Source organism: Trachypithecus francoisi, unplaced genomic scaffold (genome assembly GCF_009764315.1).
Source record: "Trachypithecus francoisi isolate TF-2019V2 unplaced genomic scaffold, Tfra_2.0 Lachesis_group0, whole genome shotgun sequence".
Classification (NCBI taxonomy): Eukaryota; Metazoa; Chordata; class Mammalia; order Primates; family Cercopithecidae; genus Trachypithecus; species Trachypithecus francoisi.
The window spans coordinates 25,686,955-25,707,019 of NW_022681453.1; the positions used below are offsets into that span (position 1 = coordinate 25,686,955).

Consider the following 20,065-nt stretch of genomic DNA (forward strand, 5'->3'; position numbering starts at 1 on the left):
AATTCTTTCTCTGTGTTATCTCGAATTTCTTTGGGTCGCCACAAAACTGCTATTTTGAATTATCTGTCTGAAAGGTGACATATCTTTGTTTCTCCAGGATTAGTTCCTAGTGCCTTATTTAGTTTGGTGAGGTCATGTTTTTCTGGATGGCGTTGATGCTTGTAGAAGTTCCTCAGTGTCTGGGCACTGAAGAGTTAGGTACTTATTGTATTCTTCGCAGTCTGGGCTTGTTTGTATCTGTCCTTCTTAGGAAGGCTTTCCAGGTATTTGAAGGGACTTGGGTGTTGTGATCTAAGCCATCTCTGCATTAGGGGGCACCCCAAGCCCAGTAACGTTGTGGTTCTTGCAGACTCATAGAAGTATCACTTTGTCGGGAGGCTGAGGCAGGAGAATGGCGTGAACCCGGGAGGCGGAGCTTGCAGTGAGCTGAGATCCGGCCACTGTACTCCAGCCTGGGTGACAGAGCAAGACTCCGTCTCAAAAAAAAAAAAAAAAAAAAAAAAAAAAAAAAAAGAAGTATCACTTTGTGGTCATGGATAAGATCCAGAAGTATTCTCTGGATTACCAGGCAGAAACTCTTGTTTTTTTCCCCTTATTCTCTCCCAAACATTCAGAGTCTCTCTCTGTGTGCTGAGCTGCCTGGAGCTGGAGGTGGGATGACACAAGCACTACTATGGCCACCACCACTCAACTGTGCTGGGTCAGATCTGAAGCCAGCATAGCACTGGGTCTTGCCCAAGACCCACTGTATCCACTACCTGGCTACCACCTATATTCACTCAAAGCCGTAGGTCTTTACAATCTGCAGGGGGTGAAGCAAAACAGGCTTCTGTCCCTCCCTTTCAGGTGGTGAGTTCTGTAAACCCCAGGTGGGTCCAGAGATCCCAACTGGGAGCTAGGGACTAGAGTCAAAAACCTTAGAAATCTACCTGGCGTCTTACTATACTGCTGCTGGGCTAGCACTCGAACCATGAGACTCAGTCCTTCCCACTTTTCCCCCCTGCCTTTCCACAGGCAGAGGAACCTCACCCCATGGCCACCAACACCACAGGCCCATAGGGATCCCTGCCAGGCTACTCCCAATGCTCACTTAAGGCCCAAGCACTCTTCAGTCAGTTTGTGGTGAATGCTGCCTGGCCTGGGACTCACCCTTCAGGGCAGTGGGCTCCCCTCTGGCCCAGGGCAGGTCCAGAAATGCCATCCAAGAGCCAAGGCCTAGAATCAAGGACCCCAAGAGCCCACTTGGTGCTCTACCCCACTGTGCCCTACCTGGTACCTAAGATGCAAGACAAATTTCCCTTTACTTTTTCCTCTGCTTTTTTCAAGCAGATGGCGTCTCTCACCATAGCCAACACAGCTGTGAATGTGCTTGGCCTTACCTGGATAATTTCAGACAAGCCAGCATGTCTCAGAGTCTCACTCAAGGCCCACAGTGTACTACCTGAGTATTGCTGATGGTTATTCAAGGCCCGAGGGCTCTTTAGTCAATTAATGATGGGTCCTGCTATGACTGTGCCTTTCCCTTCAAGGCAGCAGGTTCCCTTCTGGCCCACGATGTGCCAATAAATGTAATCCAGAAGCTAGGGCCCAGAATGGGGGCCTCATGACTCTGCTGGTGCCCTATCCTGCTATGACTGAGCTGGTATCCCAGATGCAAGACAAAATTCTCTTTGCTCTTCCCTCTCCTCTCTTCATGTGGAAGGAAGGGTCTCTTTTGGAGCTGCAAACTGTGCAGCCTGGGGTTAGGGGTTAGGAAAGGAGTGGCACAAGTACTCCCTTAATGGCACCTGCTGGTGTCTCAGTAGGTCATGTGCCCCTGCAGTCCACTGGATATGAGCTCAGCTCAGCACTAGAACTCACCTAGGAGTTGCAGTCCTTGTGGCCTAGACTGCCTTTCAAGTTTATTTAGGGCCCCAGGGTACTTTAGCACTCCATGACAAGGCTTGCCAGAGCTCAAGTTTTGACAACTGAGATGTGCGATTCCCCTCTGCCTGGGGCTGACCTATATGCTCTCTCTGTGGTGAGGCATCAGCTGAGTTCAGCTCAGTTTTGCTTTCCACTGTGTCAGGGCAGCATTGAGTTCAGTGCAAAGTCTCACGATCACTGCACTCTCCCTCCGCAAGTGCACAGATTCTCTCTCCGTGCCACGCAGCCACTGCTGGGATGGGAGGTGATTGGTGTCAGCAATTCAAGACGGTCTTTCCTGCCCGCTTCAGTGCCCCTTTCAGTAATATGAAGTTAAAACAAGGTATTGTGAGTGCTTACCTGATTTTTGGTTCTTATGAAGGTGTTTTATTGTGCGTAGACAGTTGTTAAATTTTGTGTCTGTTGTGGGGGATGTTCAGTGGAGCCTTCTGTTATACCATCTTGCTCTGTTCCCCCACCCCACTACCATGATCACTTTCTGAGGCAACCCAATTTATTGTTAGCGGGCTCTTTTTTTTTTTTGGAGACAGTCTGGCTCAGTTACCCGACTGAAGCGCAGTGGTGTAATCTCTAATCACTGCAGCCTCTGCCTCTCAGCTTCCAGTGATTCTCCTGCCTCAGCCTCCAAAGTAGCTGAGATTATAGGCATATGCCACCACGCCTGGCTAATTTCTGTGTTTTTAGTAGAGATGGGGTTTCACCATATTGGATAGTCTGGTCTCGAACTCCTGACCTCTGGTGATCCACCCGCCTTGGCCTCCCAAAGTGCTGGGATTACAGGCATAAGCCACTATGCCTGGCCAGCTAGCTCATATTCTTAGAAACAAATTTCTTATATTGAGCTGTATCTTTTTAACTTCTAGTGTCTGAAGCTATACAGAAAAAGTCATATTCTTTGTCCATGTTTACTTATCTGGTTCCTTTAATTATTCCTGTCAATGAATTACTGTTTATTATGAGTTTACTATGTTTTAGGCATAGGCTTAAGATCTTTATATGCATTTAAATCTCACAACATTCCTAAAACATACACGCTATTTATATCTCCATATTACAGATAGGAACATGAAGATAAATTACATAACTTGTCAAATTCATGTGGCTAATAAGCTGCAGAGATGGTATATGAACTCAGGCCTGATTGATGGCGGAGCCTATACTCTAATTAAGTGAACCAGCTTCCTTCAAATTTCCTCGCTCTCCTCTTGCTATGGTTTAAATGTGTCCCCCAAAAGTTCACGTGTTGGAAACTTAATGCCTCTGTTCTCATGAATGAATTAATGGATTAATGAGGGCTGTGCCCTCATGATTGGATCAATGTCACTATCAAAGGTGTGGGCTCATTATCATTGGAATGGCTTTGTTATAAAAGCAAGCTCTCTCTGTCTTGTCCTCTCACCATGTGATGCTTTCCACCATGTTATCACTCAGCAAGAAGGCCCTTACGAGACGTCAGCACTATGCTCTTAACTTCCCAGTCTCTAGAACTGTGAACTAAATAAACCTCTATTCTTTTTTTTTTTTTTTTTTTTTTTTTTTTTGAGACAGAGTTTTGCTCTTGTTGCCCAGGCTGGAGTGCAATGGCATGATCTCAGCTCACTGCAACCTCCGCCTCCCGGGTTCAAGTGATTCTCCTGCCTCAGCCTCCCAAGTAGCTGGGATTACAGGCATGTGCCATCACATCCAGCTAATTTTGTATTTTTAGTAGAGATGGGGCTTCTCCATGTTGGTCAGGCTGGTCTTGAACTCCCGACCTCAGGTGATCCTCCTGCCTCGGCCTCCCAAAGTGCTGGGATTACAGGCATGAGCCACCACACCCAGACATTTTTTAAATTTTTTTTGAGACAGAGTCTAGCTCTATCACCCAGCTAGAATGCAGTGGCTCAATCTCAGCTCACTGTAACCTCTGCCTCCCGGGTTCAGGCGATTCTCCTGCCTCAGCCACCTGAGTCACTGGGATTACAGGTGCCTGCCATCATGCCCAGCTAATTTTTGTATTTTTAGTAGAGACAGGGTTTCACTGTGTTGGCCAGGCTGGTTTTGAACTCCTGACCTCATGATCCGCCTGCCTCGGCCTCCCAAAGTGCTGGGATTACAAGTATGAGCCACCACGTCTGGCCTAAACCTCTATTCTTTATAAATTATCCAGTCTGTAGTATTCAGTTATAGCAATAAAAAATAGACTAGGATACCTCTGCAGCTATTCTGGTTTATCAATGTCCCTCTTTTTATTTTATGTAGAACACCTCACAAATTTGTATGTCATCCTTGCGCAGACACCTTACTAATCTTCTCTGTATTATTCCAATTTTTGTGCATGTGCTGCCAAAGTGAACACTCAAAGTCCCTTTAAAAGTGTGACCCCAGAATTCCATATGTTTGACCAGTGCAGAGTGAAAATTTTCTCTCCCATTTCCTATACATGCTACATTTATTAAAGTATCCTAAAACTGAATTCGCCTTTTTGAGCAGCCTCATTTCCCTGTTGAATCTTACTAAACCTGTACTAAACTAAAACTTCTAAGACTTTCTCACATGAAGTAGAAAATGTGCCTGGATATCCTCCTCCTTTCTTTGTTAATCTTCAAGACCTTGGCCAGGCTTCCCTTCATCTGTCATTTCTGCCTAAAGAGTCTAGCTCTCAGTGATTGCTGCCTTCAAGGAATTTACCTTATACTTTGGTATGCTAGTTGGCACTAGTCATAGTTAGCCTTGCACTGTAATTATCCCAACATAAATGTGCCCGACTTCCTGTTCTTTATATATAAATGCCACCCTTTAACATAGCAACAATTTCTGGAGTATGTTTTCTCCTACTGGCTATAAATAAAAAGAGCTGGGAAGAACATACAAGTGAGCATTTTCACTTCTTGACTATTTTTGATTTGTATATTAGCAATTATAAACAGGCTGGGCACAGTGGCTCCCAGCACTTTGGGAAGCCAAGGCAGGTAGATCGCTTGAGTTCAAGACCAGTCTGGGCAACAAAGTGAGACCTCGTCTCTACAAAAAACACAAAAATTAGCCAGGTGTGGTGGTGCATACCTGTAAACCCAGCTACTCAGGAGGCTGAGGTGGGAGGACTGCTTGAGCCAGGAAGGCAGAGGTTGCAGTAAACAGAGATCCCACCACTGGACTCCAGCCTGGGCAGAAGAGTGAGGCCTTGTCTCAGAAAAAAAAGGAAGGGGGGCGGTGGCAAAAGCATGAACAATCATAGCTAAACTAAAACATTTTGTGATAAAATCAAATAAATAAATAAAAACCTCATAATTTCAAATGACTGGGTAAGAAACCACATGCACTAAAGGAGAGAAACTGGCTTGAATCAAGAGGTGAGGTAGTAGCCAAGGAAGAAGGCAGGCTCCTTCTTGAGACTCTGGAAAGCTACAAAATGTTACTGGCTCAGCCAAGCATTCTCAGGGACTGGTCCTAGTAGAGGGCCCACTTCTGCCCATGACTCTTTACATCCTACCTCACCCCAGGAACTCCCTCTATCCACAGACTTCATTCCACCTTTGAAATAGGGAAGTCTGTGCTCTTATCATTTAACAGGAGTAGATAGCAAGGGGATGGAGAACCCCAAAGTCCATGGCCATCCAGAAAGATATGTTTCCAGTTTTTTAAAAAAACTTTAATTTTATCAGGTATTTTTTAAAAAATGGTTTCTGAAAGCTTTTTTTGTTGTTGGTTTTTCTAGTTTGTTTTTGTTTGTTTGTTTTTTGAGACAGAGTCTTGCTCTGTCACCAGGCTGGAGTGCAGTGGCGCCATCTTGGCTCATTGCAACCTCCGCCTCCCAGGTTCAAGTGATTCTCCTGCCTCAGCCTCCCGAGTAGCTAGGACTACAGGCATGCACCACCACGTCCAGCTAATTTTGTATTTTTAGTAGAGACGGTGTTTCACTATGTTGGCCAGGATGGTCTCAGTCTCCTGACCTCGTGATCCTCCCACCTTGGCCTCCCAAAGTGCTGGGATTACAGGCCTGAGCCACCATGCCCGGCTGAAAGTTTTTGCATTAGACCTTTGGCCAGCTAAAAATGAGTTTGAAATCCAAGGAGAATAAACCAAATATACTTAAAGTTTTTGAAAGTAGCCAAAAGAAACACACACAAGATAAAGTTAGTTTTCAAAGAATGAGCTTATTAATAAGGAGAAGAAAAAAAAGAAGTGGAATTCAGTAAGAGGTAAAGTTTAGCAAAGTGAGTGCTGACTGAAGTAACTTTTTTTTTCTTTTAAATGAACCTAACATTGTGAACATATCCAGGAAAAATAAAACAAAACCCATAATTCAAAATGCATTTTTCCCAAAGAAATGCATAGCAATTCTTATCTCAGTAGTAATACAGCACTATGCTTCAGGTAATTTTGAGGCAGTATTTTTAAATTAAGCACCAAAATAAAAGTTGTACTACTTACAGATCTGTATAAAGCACAATAAGGCAAGGATTTTCCTTAAAAATTCATTCATCCCCTTATTCATTCGTCAACAATAACATGCCAAACCCTGTGATTTGTGTTGAGATCCCTCTCCTTAAGTATGTCAAAGTGGAGAAGACAACAAAGAAAATAAAAGTACATTGTGTTATAACATACTCTGTGCTTATGACATCCTGCTCTTCTGCTTTTCCTCTTGTCTTACCAGTCATACTTATAATACCTGCTGGTTGACTTTTCTCCACACATCTAATCTTTCGCCCTAGGTCTTTGCCTTCCTCAGCTCACTTGCTCACTTGTGCTCTCCCCTGTGTTCTCTCTTGCCTAGCTCTCGCTCTTGCTCTCTCTGTGATTCCAACAATTCCCTGTAGCTTTAAAAATCATCTACATGCTGGTGACTCCCAAATTTTTACATCTCCAGCCTAGACTTCTCTTATATATCCAACTGCTATTAATGTATTTCCCTTTAAATGTTACACAGGCACTTAAGCTCCAAAAGAGAATTATTGCTTTTTACCTCCACCTCCTGGACTTCCTCAATTCTCTATAAATGGCACTACTAGCCACCTAGCTACCAAAGCTAACCCAACAGCAAATCCTACTGATTCTGCCTCTGACACATATCTCCTTCTAAACCTACTTTCCTCCTCCACTGTCTCCAGCCTTATCCAAACCACCATAAGTTCTCAACTATGCTACTGTAGGGGCATCCTCCCTGGTCTCTTTGTGTCCCCCTATTCCTGCTCTCTTCCCCTCCACCTCAGCCTATTCTTAATAGCCAGAGTGATATCTTTTAAATGTAAATCAGGTTTCATGTCACTTCCTTGATTGAAACATTTTAGCAGCTTCCACTGGACTTAAAAATAAAATCTGAATTCCTTGTCATGGCCGACAAGGCCCTACACTATCTGCTCCCACCTCCCTCTCCATCTTCATCTGATACTACTCTTCCCCAGGCTCATGATACTCTAGAGATGTTGGCCTTTGTCAGTTCCTAGCATGTACTGAAAGCATTCATATTTCAGGGATTTCATGCTTGCTATCCATTCTGCTAGAGAGCCTTTCTCATGTTTACTTAGATGACAGTCTTCTCATTCTCTGGATCTCTACTTACATATTACCTCCACAGGTCTTTCCTGCTCCTGGGAAGATCTTCTCTCTATCCCACTGTCTTATTTCCTTTTTCCTTTTTTTTTTTTTTTTAGACGGAGTCTTGTTCTGTCATCCATGCTAGAGTGCAGTGCATGATCTTGGCTCACTGCAAGCTCCGCCTCCCAAGTTCAAGTGGTTCTCCTGTCTCGGCCTCCCGAGTAGCTGGGACTACAGGTGCCCACCACCACACCTGGCTAATTTTTGGTATTTTTTTTTAGTAGAGACGGGGCTTCACCGTATTAGCCAGGATGGTCTTGATCTCCTGACCTTGTGATCTGCCCACCTCAGCCTCCCAAAGTGCTGGGATTACAGGCGTGAGCCACTGCGCCCGGCCCCACTGCCTTATTTCTTCGTAGCATCTATCATCATCTAAAAGGTTAACATGCCCCTTTTGTTTTTTACATGTTTACTACCTGTTTCCTCTCACTAGCATACAAACGACTTAAAGACACAATCCTTTCTGTTGTGTTTTCTTTTTTTTTTTTTTGAGATGGAGTCTCGCTCTGTCACCAGGCTGGAGTGCAATGGCTTGATCTCAGTTCACCGTAACCTCCACCTCCCCGGTTCAAGCTATTCTCATGTCTCAGCCTCCCAAGTAGGTGGGATTACAGGTGCCCGCCACCACGTCTGGCTAATTTTTGTATTTTTAGTAGAGACAGCGTTTCGCCATATTGGTCAGATTGGCTTCGTACTCCTGACTTCAGGTGATTCACCCACCTCAGCCTCCCAAAGTGCTGGGATTACAGGCGTGAGCCACCGTCTGTTGTGTTTTCTATGGTCTCCTCAGTAACAAGCATCTGTGTAATAGCAGATACTTACTATCTGCTAAATAAACTGATGTGAGAGAAATGCATACATGAAAGGGATTAGGAGAAGGCTTTCTAGAGGAGGTGATCCATAAACTAAACCTGGAAGAACTAGGATAAGTATTCAGCCAGACAGTGCAGTGAGGGAAATTGCAGAGCACATCTCTAAACTGTATACAGTTTGTGTATAAACTGTAATACAGTATATTTGTATATTTGTGAAATACAGTATATTTGTGAAACTGCAAGTAGTTCAACATGATAATGCAAGATAATGAAAAGTTATAGAGTAAAAACAATCTGGGCCTGATGCAGTGGCTCATGCCTGTAATTCCAGCACTTTGGGAGGCCAAGGCAGATGGATTACTTAAGCCCAGGAATTTGAGACCAGACTGGGCAACATGGCGAAATTCTGTGTCTTCAAAAAATACAAAAAAGTAGCCAGGTGTGGTGGTGCATGCCTGTAGTCCCAGCCACTTGAGAGGCTAAGATGGGAGGAGCACGAGAGTCCAGGAGGTCAAGGCTCCAGTGAGCTGAGATCGTGCCACTATACTCCAGCCTGGGTGACAGAGCAAGACTCTGTCTCAAAAAAAAAAAAAAAAAAAAAAAGGAACAATGTATAATTCCTAGAGAACTCCCTTCTCTACTCTAAATCTACTGAAACACTGAACAGAATCTTAGGAATGAAGGAGGAATTCACCTCTCTCTCTTTTTTTTTCTTTTCTTTTTTTTTTTTTTGAGACAGAGTCTTGTTCTGTCACCCAGGCTGGAGTGCAGTGGTACGATCTCAGCTCACTGCAACCTCCCCCTCCCAGGTTCAAGAGATTCTCCTGCCTCCACCTCCTGAGTAGCTGGGATTACAAGTACCTGCCACCACACCCAGCTAATTTTTTGTATTTTTGGTAGAGATGAGTTTCACCATGTTGGCCAGGCTGGTCTCGAACTCCTGACCTCAGGTAACCCATCCACCTCAGCCTCCCAAAGAGGTAGGATTACAGGTGTGAGCCACCACACCGGTCTCTCTTTTTAAGACTATTTTTGTTTGCTTGTTTGAGATAGGGTCTCATTCCATTGCTCATTGCTGGGAGTGCAATGATGCCATCACAGCTCACACACTACAGCTTTGACCTCCTAGGCTCAACCAATACCCCTGCCTCTGCCTCCCGAGTAGTTAGGACTACAGGCACGCCCCACCACACCTGGCTAATTTTTTTTTTTTTTTTTGGTAGAGATGAGGGTCTCACTACCTTGCTCAGACTCGTCTCAAATTCCTGGGCTCAAGCAGTCCTCCCACTGTGGCCTCCCAAAATGCTGAGATTACAGACATGTAATCTTTTTTTTCTTTTTTTCCTGTCTAAGGCTTGAATACGTAAGCATCCCCAATAGTACATGCACTGATATTAGTTTATATACCCTATAAATGTATATTTAAATATGAGTCAATTATTGCTGGACTAATACAAATGTAAAGTTAAAGAAGTTATGTGATTAATAGACCTGCTTAATTGTAAGGAAAGTAAAATCAGCAAAAATTAAAATTATTAAATTGGCAATGATGCTTAGCTGCAAAAAATGTTTTTAAATGAGGCCAACCAAGAAAGGAAAGAGAATGTAGAAAGGGAAACAGAAATCCACCAGAGAGAAAATTCTCATTTTATAGTTTAAGTGTTGGCTTGGAATTTTGTAAATGAAATCCATGTATTTTTATTTATCCCTAGAAACCAGTAGAATCAGGTGTCTCAGAAATTCTCAGTAACTAATTGAACTGGATCAACCTCATCACAGCCTTTGGCAGCAGGTACCTAAATTAGCTTTAATTTCCACTAAATCGCGGGTTGGGGGTGAGTAGGATGTTGAACTATGTTTCCTTTTGTAGCAAAAAAATTTCAAATATAAGTAGTTTCAAGATATTTTATTAACTATTTGTTCAAATTGTAGAGGTTCAGTTATTTGATTTTACTTTCAGGGATCAGTATGGTTATAATACACTGAGAGGAGGAATAGTGTGGTGCTTAAAGAATGTGAACTTTAGGGCCGGGCGCGGTGGCTCAAGCCTGTAATCCCAGAACTTTGGGAGGCCGAGATGGGCGGATCACGAGGTCAGGAGATCGAGACCATCCTGGCTAACACGGTGAAACCCCGTCTCTACTAAAAAATACAAAAAACTAGCCGGGTGAGGTGGCGGGCGCCTGTAGTCCCAGCCACTCGGGAGGCTGAGGCAGGAGAATGGCGTGAACCTGGGAGGCGGATCTTGCAGTGAGCTGAGATCCGGCCAGTGCACTCCAGCCTGGGTGACAGAGCGAGACTCCGTCTCAAAAAAAAAAAAGAATGTGAACTTTAGAATCAGACCAACCAGGTCCAAATCCCAGCTGTGCAACCTTAGGCAAGTTACTTAAATTCTCTATACCTCAGTTTACTCATGTAAAAAATGGAGCTAACAATAGTACCTACCTTATAGGACTGTTGTAAGAAGTATAGGCGATAAGAACAATGTCTGTCAGTGTACAGTATATAATATTTGCTACCATTACAATTACTTTTCGATTGTTTTTCTAATTAACTTGAAAATAGTATTTTACCCATGAACAAACTCCACCGTTAAAACTTTTTATGAGAATATGAACACTAATCATTTTACTTGAATTCCAAGCAAGAATTATCTACTAATATGCTACTTACACTAACTGATTAATTTTCTGCTGCTGCTCCTTGGATCTTCTGTATTTTAGCAGCTTACTTTGTGTTGGTGTATCAACGCCTATGTTTTCTGGGAGATGGACAATGGGGGATAACTTCAAGTTCAGAGCTTCCTTTTCTGCTGCAATGGCAGCTTTGTTTGCATCTGACATCTTGATCTCCCAAAGATCAAAATACTCTGTACTCTGAGGAGAAAAAGTTCACAAAGCCATTATTATGTCAGCAAGCCTCGATATATTCATAACATATCTAACACATCAATACCAAAAATAAAATTCTAGACACTTTTGGATCTTCCTCCCAAGTATGGTATTAGTCTAAAGAATGACAGTTGAGGTAAGTTGGCAGGGATTCCTGTTAGAACTCTACAACCCACTTATGAAGCAAAGAGCCAGTCAGTTCCCCTTTAGGGCTTGTTTCCTAATGGATGAAATTAAGGAATTGAATTAGATGCTCTGTAAATATCCCTACAGCTCTAACATTCTGGGTTCAAAATTTTCCCTAGATGCAAACCACCACTACCACCACAATAAATCCAGTTGTTAAGGGATGATCCCCTTCCCAGTAAAAGCTGGTATTTAACATCATTAATGGTTTGTGTTTTTTTGTTGTTGTTGTTTTGTTTTTGTTTTTGTTTTGAGACAGAGTCTTGCTTTGTCGCCCAGGCTGGTGTGCAATGGCGTGATCTTGCTCACTGCAACCTCCACCTCTCAGGTTCAAGTGGTTCTCCTGCTTCAGCCTAGCGGGGACTACAGGCGCGCAACCACACCCGTCTACTTTTTTGTATTTTTAGTAGAGACAGGGTTTCACCTTGTTGGCCAGGCTGGTCTCGAACTCCTGACCTTAGATGATCTGCTCGCCACGGCCTCCCAAAGTGCTGGGATTACAGGCGTGAGCCACTGCGCCCAGTCAATTATTAATGTTCTTAAACATCAATATGATATCTTAGTCTTGCTGCCTTCCAAGAAAGTGATGCTATGATCAAGCAAAAAATAGGCATAGTTAATGCACGGCAAATCTAAAAATGTCATGTAAATGCTCAAAAATTTTACTGTGGCCAGGCGCGGCGGCTCACGCCTGTAATCCCAGCACTTTGGGAAGCTGAGGCGGGCAGATCACCTAAGGTCGGGAGCTCGAGACCAGCCTGGCCAACATGGTGAAACCCCATCTCTACTAAAAATACAAAAATTAGCCAGGCGTGGTGGCAGGCGCCTGTAATCCCAGCTTACTCAGGAGGCTGAGTCACAAGAATGGCTTGAACCTGGGAGGCGGAGGTTGCAGTGAGCCGAGATCCCGCCACCGCACTCCAGCCTGGGCGATAGAGCGAGTCTCCGTCTCAAAAAAAAAAAAAAAAAAATTGTACTGTGATAACAACTAAATTTGTCATGAATACCTACAGGATTTGGAGATTCCTGCCGTTAAAAAGTGTTTAAGTTGGCACCCAAATCGCGATGCCTGCCCTGGGAGGGAAAGGAAGAGAAAAGCAGAGAACAAGTACCTGATTGTTTCTCACTACTTCCCCGCTGCGCAGACGACAGGGAGTTAGAGAGAGAGAGAGAGAGAGAGAGAGAGAGAGCCTCTCCTCAGGTGGAAGGAAGGGGGATAATGAGGGAGAAACGTCCGGAACGCCACCGGCTCTCAGTCGAGTAGCTGGAGAAGGGCGGTGGCTGACCGGGTGGAAACAACGTCGTCGCCATGGAAACTGTGGCGGCCCCAGCTGGAGGGCCTGGGTGAAGGTTGCCTGGAGAGGCAGTTGCTGAGCTGCGAGGGATTAGGATTACCTGTCACAACAATAATTCATTACTCAAATAAATGGGGTGTGTTTTCTGTTTTATGTTTTTTCAACCTAACTGCCTTTCCTTGGAAGGGGACCAGGAAATCAGGATCTTCAAATTATGGAAAACTGCAAGACTGGAAATTCAGATCTGTTGGAAAACAGATTTTTGGAAACAGTCTCAGCAAGAGAATTAAGTCTTCAAGTGTCCCCCAGTGACATCCTAGGGGATTAGTTACAAATAAGTATTGTAACTAATCAGCAATATAATTTATCTTGCTTCTAGATTTGCTATTTGTTAACACAGCACTTTCAGGAATTATTTGGCAAAACCAAACAAGTTAAGGTGTGTGCATTTAGTGAGTACCCTGGGAGAAAGATGTGCAATTTTGCTGTTTGAAGCTGCACAATGCATACTACATCTAAACGATAATAGCCTACAAGAATACTATGTGCCAAAATTAAATTAGGGAAGTGAATAAATTCTACTGGTGTGTTAACAGCATATTCATTCAACAAATATTTGAGCACCTTCTATGTGCCAGTCGCTACGTAATTTTTTTTGTTTGTTTTAATGAGAGTACAGCCTACACTATTGTGTCTGGCACACAGGAGGTGCTCTAAAATGCCATTTAAGTGAGTGAATGAACAAGTAAAACTTCCTGGTAGTTTGTAAAAGCAAATTATCTTTCTGTAGAAAATAAAATACTTGTATAAATAATGTGATTTTTTTTTTTTTTTGAGACAGAGTTTTGCTCTTATTGCCTAGGCTGGAGTGCTTACCACAACCTCCACCTCCCAAATTCAAGACCACCCGAGTAGTTGGGATTACAGGCATGCACCACCAAACCCAGCTAATTTTTTTTTTTTTTTTTTTTTTTAGAGACGGGGTTTCTCCATATTGGTCAGGCTGGTCTTGAACTCCTAACCTCAGGTGATCCGCCCACCTCGGCCTTCCAATGTGTTGGGATTACAGGCGTGAGCCACTGCACCATGCCACCTTTTCTTTTTTAAACTTTAGTCCTATGACAGATTAGACAGTTTTTTTTTTTAATGTCAATTTGTTAGGGTTATTTTTTAGATACAGGGTCTCTCGCTCTGTTGCCCAGGCTGGAATGCTGCTGGAGTGCGGCGGCACCATCATGGTGAAAGGAGTCAGCTAGCTTTTGCCTTAGGTAGATAGCAAGGGAAGGGTCCTCACAGAACCCCCAGCCCATAGGTCAGTGCCTCATCCCCACTTAACATAAAAAGCAGCCTGGGAAAAAATTCAAGCTGCAGGCACCGATAAGAGAACTAGCACAGGGTGTTGTGACTGGAGACATGCCCACAGCTCCACAGATAGAAAAACCTCTGGCCCATTTGGACAAAAACTTGCACAGACCTCCTCCTCACTCACATAAAGGAACAAAGAAATGCCTTTGTCCATTGTATAGTCAGTGGGCTCCTAGGGGAAAAAAAAAAGTTTATTTTCCTTTTGTGGGCATGGGCACAGTGGGCTCCAGTAGGTTCCGGTGGGCACTCTACTTTCCTTTATTTGGATTGTAAATCCGGCTTCCAGGAATCATCACTTCAGCTCCTGATTGGTCCCGGGCCAAGGTTCAGGGCCAAGCTTTCACTTCAGCTCCTGATAGGTCCTGGGCCAAGCCAAGCAGCATCTATGAATCATCATTTCAGCTCCTGATTAGTACCAGGCCAAGGCTCCAGGGTAGGGGGTTTGGGGGACAAAGCACATTCCTTCCCCTTCCCAGTCCATAAAACCCCTGGACCTCAGCCTCATAGGGAGCACCCCATTCAGGTCCCCCTCTCTGCTGGCAGACAGCTTTCTTTTTTCGCTTATTGAACGTTCGCTCTAAACTCAACTTTGGGTCTGCGCTCCTTAATCATCTCGGAGGTAGGACAAATAACTCCGGGTGTTATCTCAGACAATGAGAAACGGTTACATCTTGGTGCATTGCTGAGACTACAGCAATAGCTCACTGCATCCTCAAACTCCTGGGCTCAAGGGATCCTCCCACCTCAGCCTCCTGAGTAGCTGGGACTACAGGCACACACCACGACATCGGCTAATTTTTAAAAATATTTTGTTGGGACAGTGTCTTACTATGTTACACAGACTCGTCTCAAACTCCTGGGCTCAAGCAATCCTCCTGCTTCAGCTTCCTAAAAGTGTTGGGATTATAGGCGTGAACCACCATATCTGGCCTGAATGTCAATTTGGTTAGGCTAAACTAGGACTAAAGAGAAGGCAGCAATCTTGTGTATGATATACCCACCTTCTCCCAGTCATTAATCAAACACTAATCTAGGACTGCAGTGAGGAGATTACAGATCAATTCAAGTCCCTGGTCAATTGACATTGGTCTAAGGAGATTATCCTGGGTGAGCCTGACTCAATCAGTAGAAATCCTTTTAAAAAGATTTAGGCCTGGAAAAGTGGATCAACCCTGTAATCCCAGCACCTTAGGAGGCTGAGCCAGGCGGACTGCTTGAGGGAGTTTGAGATCAGCCTGGGCAACATGGTGTAACTGTCTCTATTTTAAAAAATTAAAAATTAAAAAAACAATAATAAAGAGATGGGCATGCCCTGAGTCAAACTCCAAACAGCAGCTGGGTCTACAACTGCTCTGCCCTACAGACCTTGGACTTGCTTAACCAGCCCCCTCCATTGCATAAGCCAATTCTTAGTTAAAAAAAAAAAAAAAAAAAATATATATATATAATACACACACACACACACACATATATATATATAGATGATATATAATATCTCTTACTGGTTCTGCTTCCCACTTTGAACCCTGACTGACACAATGTACATCCTTTTTTTTTCACTGTAAAAAAATTTTTATTTTCGAGACAAAGTCTCATCATGTTGGCCAGGTTATTCTTGAACTCCTGGCCTCAAGCAATCATCCTGCCTTGGCCTCTAGATGTGCTAGAATTACAGGTGTGAGTCACCACGCCTGGTCGATGTACATCCTTTTTAATAGCCATGTTTCCAAAAGTGTGTTCTTTTATAAGAACAGATTCTCTTGAGCTTATACAAATAAATATATTGCCATAAAACAACAATACTCATGAATAGTTTCCTAATTCTGGAGATACCAGGTAGACAGAAAGATACATATTTTTACTCACAAAATATACCAAAAAGTTACCAAATTGCTATAAAACTACAGATAATGCAGAGAAAAAAAGTTTTCTTAACTCTGAAAGAAAATAATAAAAAGTCAGCAATGTTTCAAGCAAAAAAGTCATTAAAATCATTTCAGTCCTAATCAATTCCATCCCATGTAATTAAGTTTTGTTCTACTTGATAAATTAGCAATTTTAAGTCCGTTTTACCATTGGAGTTTCCAAAGTTCTTATTCAGTCCAACTGAATAATCAACAGAGGACTGTATTCCAGAGTATGTATCAGAGACTTTTTGTCCTTTTCATAAACCTCTTTGAAGACACAATGCTTTAGGATTATATTTGCTTGCAAAAATCATTTAGAAGAAACATTAGAATAAAGCAATTTACTATGAACAACAAGATTTAGAATGGTCATGGTGAAAGACCTGGTAAGAGTTTACAACGATGATGTGATTGACAAGGAAATTTGTTTTTTTTTCTGTAGTCTGTAACAAGTTTACGCAGTACCCATAATTATGACTGATAACATAAACAAAGACACATCAGATTTTTAGGAATCTCATATACTTTAAAAACACATATTAATAACATGTTCATATAAATGTAATGCAAAGGTTTCCTGTATAATTTACGTATCAAATAAATGTCTCTCTTAGGCTTCCAGGGGCCATTCTGGGATAACCTAAGGTTAGTTTGAGGCCAAAAATACTTAATTTAGAATTTGAAATTTGACTTTGGGAAGCCTGTCAAGTATGTCAAAGGATAAAAACACTCAATTAAGGCCGGGCGCGGTGGCTCAAGTCTGTAATCCCAGCACTTTGGGAGGCCGAGACGGGCGGATCACGAGGTCAGGAGATCGAGACCATCCTGGCTAACACAGTGAAACCCCGTCTCTACTAAAAAAATACAAAAAACTAGCCGGGCGAGGTGGCGGGCGCCTGTAGTCCCAGCTACTTGGGAGGCTGAGGCAGGAGAATGGCGTAAACCCGGGAGGCCGAGCTTGCAGTGAGCTGAGATCCAGCCACTGCACTCCAGCCTGGGCGACAGAGCGAGACTCTGTCTCAACCAAAAAAAAAAAAAAAAAAACACTCAATTAAAATAGAAAAGGCCAGGCTCAGTGGCTCAAACTTGCAATCTCAGCACTTTGGAAGGCCGAGGTGGAAAGATCACTTGAGCCCTGGAGTTTGAGACCAGACTGGGCAACATCGGGGGACTCTGTCTCTATAGAATATTTTCAAAAACTTAGCCAAGCATTGGTGGTGTGCACTTGTGGGCCCAGCTACTTGGAAGGCTGAGGTGGGAGGATCACTTGAGCCTAGGAGGTCGAGGCTGTGTGAGCCATGACTGTACCATTGCACTACAGCCTGGGTGACAGAGTGAGACACTGTCTCAAAAAAAATTTTTTTTAATGAAAACAAACTAGGAAAGTTTTAAGACATTTTATCAAAAGAAGATCACAGGTCACTGTAAAGTAACAGTTATTCATTTAGCCAAAGTGAGAATTTAAAAGATTTTACAAAGCAGTGCTCATTTCGGCAGCACAAAATACTAAAGCTGAAATGATACAGAAAAGATTACCATGGCGCCTGCATAAGGATGACACACAAATTTGTGAAGCATTCCATAGTTTTTTTAAAAAATATTTTATAAAGCAAAATCCTTCATTTTTTGATAGAAGACTCAGTTTTCCAAATAATGAAAAGATCTAACAAAGAGAGCAGGGCCAGATGCAGTGGCCTGTGCCCATAATCCCAGGTACTCAGGAGGCCAAGGTGGGAGGATCACTTGAGCTCAGGAGTTCAAGGCTGCAGTGAGCTATTATGGCGGCACCTGTGAATAGCTAGTGCACTCCAGCCTGGGCAACAAAGTGAGACTATGTCTATACAAAATGTTTTTAATTTTTAATTTTTAATTTAATTAAAAAATGTTTTTAATTTTGCGTGATCTCAGCTCACTGCAACCTCCAACTCCCAGGTTCACACCATTCTCCTGCCTCAGCCTCCCTAGTAGCTGGGACTACAGGCGCCCGCCACCACGCCTGGCTAATTTTTTGTATTTTTAGTAGAGATGGGGTTTCACCATGTTAACCAGGATGGTCTCGATCTCCTGACCTCGTGATCCGCCTGCCTTGGCCTCCCAAAGTGCTGGGATTACAGGCATGAGCCACCACACCTGGCCACAAAATTATTTCTTACTTTTAGTAGTTTTAATTACATATATTAATTTGAACTTTAACCTCTTAGTAACCCTAATTTCTAGTGAAAACCCAGGAAGTCAGTAATTTTGAATTGTTTTATATCAGTATTTGCAGACAAGAGCCACTTAATAATTTCTAAAAAGATACATTTTCTCAATATGTTATTTATTAATGGATCCAAATACATTTAACTTTCTATATCATATGAAACAAGACATCAAAAAAATGAAAAGAAAACAGAACTTGAGAATAAGTGGGAAAAATGAAAAAAAAGACGTCGAAGTATATAAACTTAAACTTACATTTAATAATTAATGTTTCAGTGTTTTCACTTACTTAGAAATAACTCAGACATTTTACTTTTTTTTTTTTTTTTAAGAGACAGGGTCTCGGGCTGGGCATAGTGGTTCACCCCTATAATCCCAGCACTTTGGGAGGCTGAGGTGGGCACATCACAAGGTCAAGAAATCGAGACCATCCTGGCTAACACGGTGAAACCCTGTCTCTACTAAAAAATACAAAAAATTAGCTGGGCGTGGTGGTGGGTGCCTGTAATCCCAGCTACTCAGGAGGCTGAGGCAGGAGAATGGTGTGAACCTGGGAGGTGGAGCTTGCAGTGAGACGAGATCACGCCACTGCACTCCAGCCTGTGCGACACAGCAAGACTCCGTCTCAAAAAAAAAAAAAAAAAAAAAGATGGGGGTCTCACTATGTTGCCCAGGGCTCAAACGATCCTCTCATTTCAGCCTCCCAAAGTGCTGGGATTAAAGGCATGAGCCATTGTGCTCAGCCAATACAATTTATAATTATCTATTACTTCATTTAATACAGCATGACTTTAAGATTTTAAATTACTGAAAAAGTTTTTGAAACCATGACAAATTTATTTGTAGATGCTTATCACATTCACACTTATCTAATGTACTTGTTCTTAACTGTATTTCATTTGGTTATGGAAAGTAAAACTAGTCATTTATTTATTTATTTATTTATTTATTTATTTTCATTAAGCCCCTTCCATTCTAGAAAGTTATTTATTTTGAAATAACAAAGCCATCAGGTATAGTGTCTCACACTGCTAATCTCAGCCCTTTGGGAGGCTGACGCAGATGGATTGCTTGAGCCCAGGAGTTTGAGACCAGCTTGGGCAACATAGTGGGATCCCCCATCTCTACAACAAATAAAAAACAATTAATTCGATGCAGTGGCGTGTACCTAAAGTTGGAGACAAAGGAGTTCAGAAGTGAACTATCATGTTGCCACTGCACTCCAGCCTGGGTGGCAGAGTGAGACTCTGTCTTAAAAAAAATAAAAAGTGGCTGGGTGCGGTGGCTCAGGCCTGTAATCCCAGCACTTTGGGAGGCGAAGGCGAGTGAATAACCTGAGGTGGGGAGTTCGAGGCCAGCCTGACCAACATGGAGAAACCCTGTCTCTACTAAAAATACAACATTAGCTGGGTGTGGTGGTGCATACCTGTAATCCCCGCTACTCGGGAGGCTGAGGCAGGAGAATCGCTTGAACCTGGGAGGCAGAGGTTTTCAGTGAGTCAAGATCATGCCATTACACTCCAGCCTGGGCAACAAGAGTGAAACTCCATCTCAAAAAATAAATAAATAAAATAAAGAGCAAAGAAAACACAAAACTAACCTAACCCTGCATCAGCCAGCCTCATCTTAACCAAGGTCTTTCAGATATTGGACACAGGTACTTGTCCCAATATCCCTTGACCTTCTCCAACCCCAGTCATCCTGTTCCTGAGTATCCATGTGGCATCCAGGACAGCTATGAAGGGCAGAGCCCATCTATATCCTGGATTTACATACCAGGTATAGAGCCCAGTACAGAGAAGAGGATAAAGCTGTGAAGATGATGGTGGAGGTTCCAACCCCTCCCAACATGACAAGGATGCAGAGTTGCACCAAGAAGGACAGGGCAATACTGCACT

The 20,065-nt window shown here is 43.0% G+C and overlaps 1 protein-coding gene and 2 non-coding genes across 3 annotated transcripts in view; 1 reads left to right on the forward strand and 2 right to left on the reverse strand.

Moving 5' to 3' along the window:
* Positions 1–11,701, reverse strand: part of DNAH12 (dynein axonemal heavy chain 12) — a 236,638-nt gene extending 224,937 nt beyond the window's left edge. Inside the window, exon 1 of the mRNA XM_033210211.1 lies at positions 10,995–11,701. Within this exon, the coding sequence (XP_033066102.1) occupies positions 10,995–11,164 (170 nt within the window). The 5' untranslated portion in view covers positions 11,165–11,701. The remainder of the gene's footprint in view (positions 1–10,994) is intronic.
* Positions 4,158–4,264, reverse strand: LOC117084600. The gene has a single exon (XR_004437530.1). It is a non-coding gene; the product is annotated as a U6 spliceosomal RNA (small nuclear RNA).
* Positions 11,702–17,446: 5,745 nt separating the features above from the next.
* LOC117084593 lies at positions 17,447–17,554 on the forward strand. Its single transcript, XR_004437524.1, has one exon. It is a non-coding gene; the product is annotated as a U6 spliceosomal RNA (small nuclear RNA).
* Positions 17,555–20,065: the final 2,511 nt, after the last annotated feature.